This window comes from Penicillium expansum (assembly GCF_000769745.1).
Source record: "Penicillium expansum strain MD-8 chromosome Unknown contig322, whole genome shotgun sequence".
Lineage (NCBI taxonomy): Eukaryota > Fungi > Ascomycota > Eurotiomycetes > Eurotiales > Aspergillaceae > Penicillium > Penicillium expansum.
This window is the reverse complement of record NW_015971199.1, coordinates 885-4,786: the sequence shown is the minus strand read 5'-3', so window position 1 is coordinate 4,786 and position 3,902 is coordinate 885. Positions and strand designations below refer to the sequence as shown.

Here is a 3,902-nt window from a genome sequence, read left to right as displayed (position 1 = left end):
GATTGAGAGATCCCTTAGTGGTGAAACTGTGGGCGCAGTCTTCCCAGTCACGGGCCCAAGAGTATTAATTGCGGGCGGAAATTGAAGCCATTCAATACCAGTCTCAAAGTTTCTCTAGTATCAAGACCTAGTAAATCTCCCTCTCATCCTAGGATATAATATAAAGTGAAACCCAAAATGATATCTTATCAACAGATAGTTTTGAGAAAATAAGAATTTACAATTTAGATAATGAACATAAGAAAATTGCATCGAGCCTAGACATCTTTAGATCATAAATAGTTGATTTCCGTGTTGGTTGAACGGGCGAAATCACAATGACTGGATTCTGTCGCACCATCCTATGTTGAATAGTAGATGAACCTTGTGACAAGAAAATCAATGGGGTATGGATGAGCGCGCATACGGCGGGGCTCCCTGGAATTTGTAGATTTGGTTCCCAATCTGCTTCCAATTGGATGTTGAGTCATCGAAGACCCATTTGCCGTAATTGTCTTGGTATACGTAACCAGTACGAGCTTTGTTCCATTGTACAGTGACATCGTAAAATTGGGCCGCCGCTTCATTGCTTGTTTGGAGTGTGCTGGTGACAGTGCTCGATGTTCCTATAATGATTCGTGGCTCCGAGGTCGGTAGGACCATTGATGGCAGAAGTTGAGTACCAGATGACTCGACTTGAGACGTCAAACGCGGGTAATCAGTTTTGAGATCACTCCCATCCTCGGCTGCTAAACGAACAAGGCAATATAATGCCAGTTTGATCGTAAGTCCGCTTGTAGCGCTCCAAGGAATTCTCTTGTATTCCACCAGCCCAATACTTGCTCTGAAGGATGACTCGTCGAGAGATATATCCGTCAACTGCTTCGAAATAGTGGAAGAAGATGTTACCCGCTGATGTGAAGGTGGTAGGCGAGTGCGTTGAGGTCTGGGTGATGTTCGAAATGGGGCTGGTGCCAAATGGAGCTGCATTACCACGAGCTCTTGATCGCTGATAATGTACACATACCGACATCCGTAAACAGCCCCATAATGTTGGACTTGCTCGATAGGTCTGACTGAGTCGATCAAGTTCGAATCTTCATAGAACCCGTTTCTCATGTTCTGGACAACATTAATGGCGCTCATTGACGACCAGTTGAATTTTGTGTCTCCAAGAACAAGAGCCTTAGCCTTTCCAAACTGATCTCTAGCCGCATCCTTCCCAGCGCCCCAGTCAGGGATGCATCCTATATGCTGCGTAACTCTTCCGCCGGAGGTAATGAATGAGGAAGGAAGTACTGCCGATACAGGACCCATAATAGACATGCATATGAGATCAGAGAGGCCACGTTCGTCAAAGATATTGTTGAAACCTCCGTCTTCACAGTTCTTGGCAGTATCAAACGGGGATACATGACGGCTCAACTCATTTCTGAAGCGCATGTGCAGAGTATCGTAATTGAAATCGGTCCATTCTCTTATACTATCAACTGGGTCCCAGTCTGAACTGAATGTGAAGCTTGTTTGTGGTTTTGCAAACGGGTAGACATTTGGGTTGCGTGTCGTTAGGTAGCTAAGAAGGGTTTCGGCCATATCGAGAAATCTCTTGAAAGGATTGCCAAAATAAATTTTGAAATGAATTTTGCTCGAGGCAAAGTAAGCTATATATACTTAAATTAATACCCGGTTGAGTGGTATTGTTATTTGTTATTACGGACGAAGCGGGATTCACCATTATCTTAGCCATCTTGAAATCTGCATGTGAATATTCCCGTCGGGGATATTCACAATTTTGTTAAGGCAATTGATACAAGAATTGCATATATTCCTATATAGCAACTTCTTAGTATAAGGTACGGTAACTAGGGGCTACGAAGCTTGCTGCAAATGCAAAATTTCAATTTATGTAAATTGTTTGTTTGTGCTATGCTTCCTTGGTACAATTTACTCCGCGTCGAAAGCCATTTTTTAACGATTGGGTTTCTCTTGTGGATATATCGAAGCTAGAATAGCCAGAACCATAGCGACTTAAATCATCTAATGGGTAAAGATCTGGGGCTTCCTATCTAAACAATATCACAAAAGAAAAAAAAAGTAGCGGTAAGGTTTTTATTATTCATGATTCTATATCACCCATTCCTCTAGACTCCGCTTCTTTCCAAAACTCGTCTCGACTTAGTATTTCCCCGGGTAATTTTGCTGTTGTGGCAAAACGAGCGCAATATTTCCGTAGCTCAATAAGTCCGGCAAAATGAAACTTCGTCACTGACCTAATCCCCCATGAATGTGGTACTAAGCAAAGTATGAAACAAGTGGCCTTCATTTTTTCAATCGTTTCAAATTGCGGCTCAAAATCAAATGTGATTGATTGGGGGTGGGTTTTATCGTCACAAAAGACCGCCCAAACTGACTCATATTGACGTAAAAGTCTACCTCGACGAATATGCCAGCAGAGGTCAGAGTTCGGGCATACGGCTTCCAGGAATGGGAAAATGGAATTCAAGGTCGGCATCGAAAACTCTAGTATAATTAATGATCACATCTAAAACCTAGGAACGGGTCAATAAAAACTCACCATCTGGGTGATAGGAGACTCTTAGTATGATCAACTCTAACAAATCCTCTTCTTTATCGAGAGACTTCCAGAGTGCATCATCAACAGAAGAGATATGCTTAGAGTCAATACCGGCAACCGAAGCTTTACGGTTGAAACGTATCAGGTGGGAACGAAGATCTCGTGAGGCGGCTCTAAAAGTATATTAGTGGCGATGTAAAGACTAAAGTCTTCTTTCTTACCGATCTAGGACATGTAGAAGAACACGTTCACGTTCACCCTCTGATATCAGGCTTAAAGGTCGAAGTCTTCCGCCACATACTCGAAAAGGCTGCTTCCTAGAGAAGGTGTACGACTCGGAGAAGTCGTATAGAACTGTATCGTAAATGTCATTGGGAAGTCGAAAGTGGATATCACGGATATCGCCATGTGTTATGCCAATCCGATGTAAAGTATCTAGGCGACGAATCCGATCTTTCAGCAAAGAATGATACCACTCCTGCTCAAACGAGCTTAAAGAAAGCACAGTATTTGTTGTGCAAAACTTTGAGGATAGGGTTTCAAGGATAGCTAAGAAGGTTTCGGGGTGGTGATTGACAACTTCACTAAGAACGCGTCGAGAGCGTAAGTCCGGTTTTATTGCCTCTAGCACAACCGCTCGCTTGTGATAATACCCAGATGAAAATCGAGATTGAGGTATATCGGTGATCACTCCATGGTATTGTGGGAAGTAGATCCTTTCACGGGCGGGACAGAATAGGTCAATATGGCTGTATGCCCGCGCCTCCCGATAAAATCTATCGAACTCGTATATAGCATCGCCTATGTTTTCTGGACTTGGCAGTACTCCGATACGGTGAAGTTGTATGATGGCATCTCGCTTAGAATAGCAAGGAAACTGGTATAGGATTAATCGGAGCACGCGTTTAATGATCGTCTCTACTTACAACTTTACCGACAAATTTTCTGCGTCCTTTGATCCGAAGCCAAAACACCTGAATACTGTTTGTATCTGGTACTCTTGATATATCGGCCCTGCCTCCCAGCTCCCAGTTGTCGTCTTCAGCACAAAAAGGTCGGAATTTTTGGCCCTCAATTTCGTTGGCATTCAGGATGTTTTGACGGCTGCCAGAGAAAAATAGGTTGATCCAAGTACCCTCTTCCTCCATGATAGACTTTCTTGTTCAGGAAAATAAAATATCGAGATGATAACTGGTTTTGAACCTGGTTGTAGAGATATCCAGGTGAGAATAGGTTTAAAGTCGATTGATAAAGGGCGCCTCGGAAATTAGTGTCATGTGACATTTCCCTCACATTATTGTAATCCTGCCGGGACAGCAGGTTTACTTAGGCCGCTACACCTAAGTGA

General features: G+C 43.1%; 1 protein-coding gene across 1 annotated transcript; it reads right to left on the bottom strand.

The window, feature by feature from the left end:
- Nucleotides 1-378: 378 nt before the first annotated feature.
- Nucleotides 379-3,702, bottom strand: PEX2_094190 (uncharacterized protein; the record flags this gene model as incomplete). Its single annotated transcript, XM_016746689.1, has 5 exons — nt 379-1,640; nt 2,413-2,499; nt 2,555-2,727; nt 2,776-3,431; nt 3,481-3,702. The coding sequence occupies 5 exons, from the start codon at nt 3,700-3,702 to the stop codon at nt 379-381; spliced, it is 2,400 nt and encodes a 799-aa protein (XP_016602202.1).
- Between the last annotated feature and the right edge of the window lie 200 nt (nt 3,703-3,902).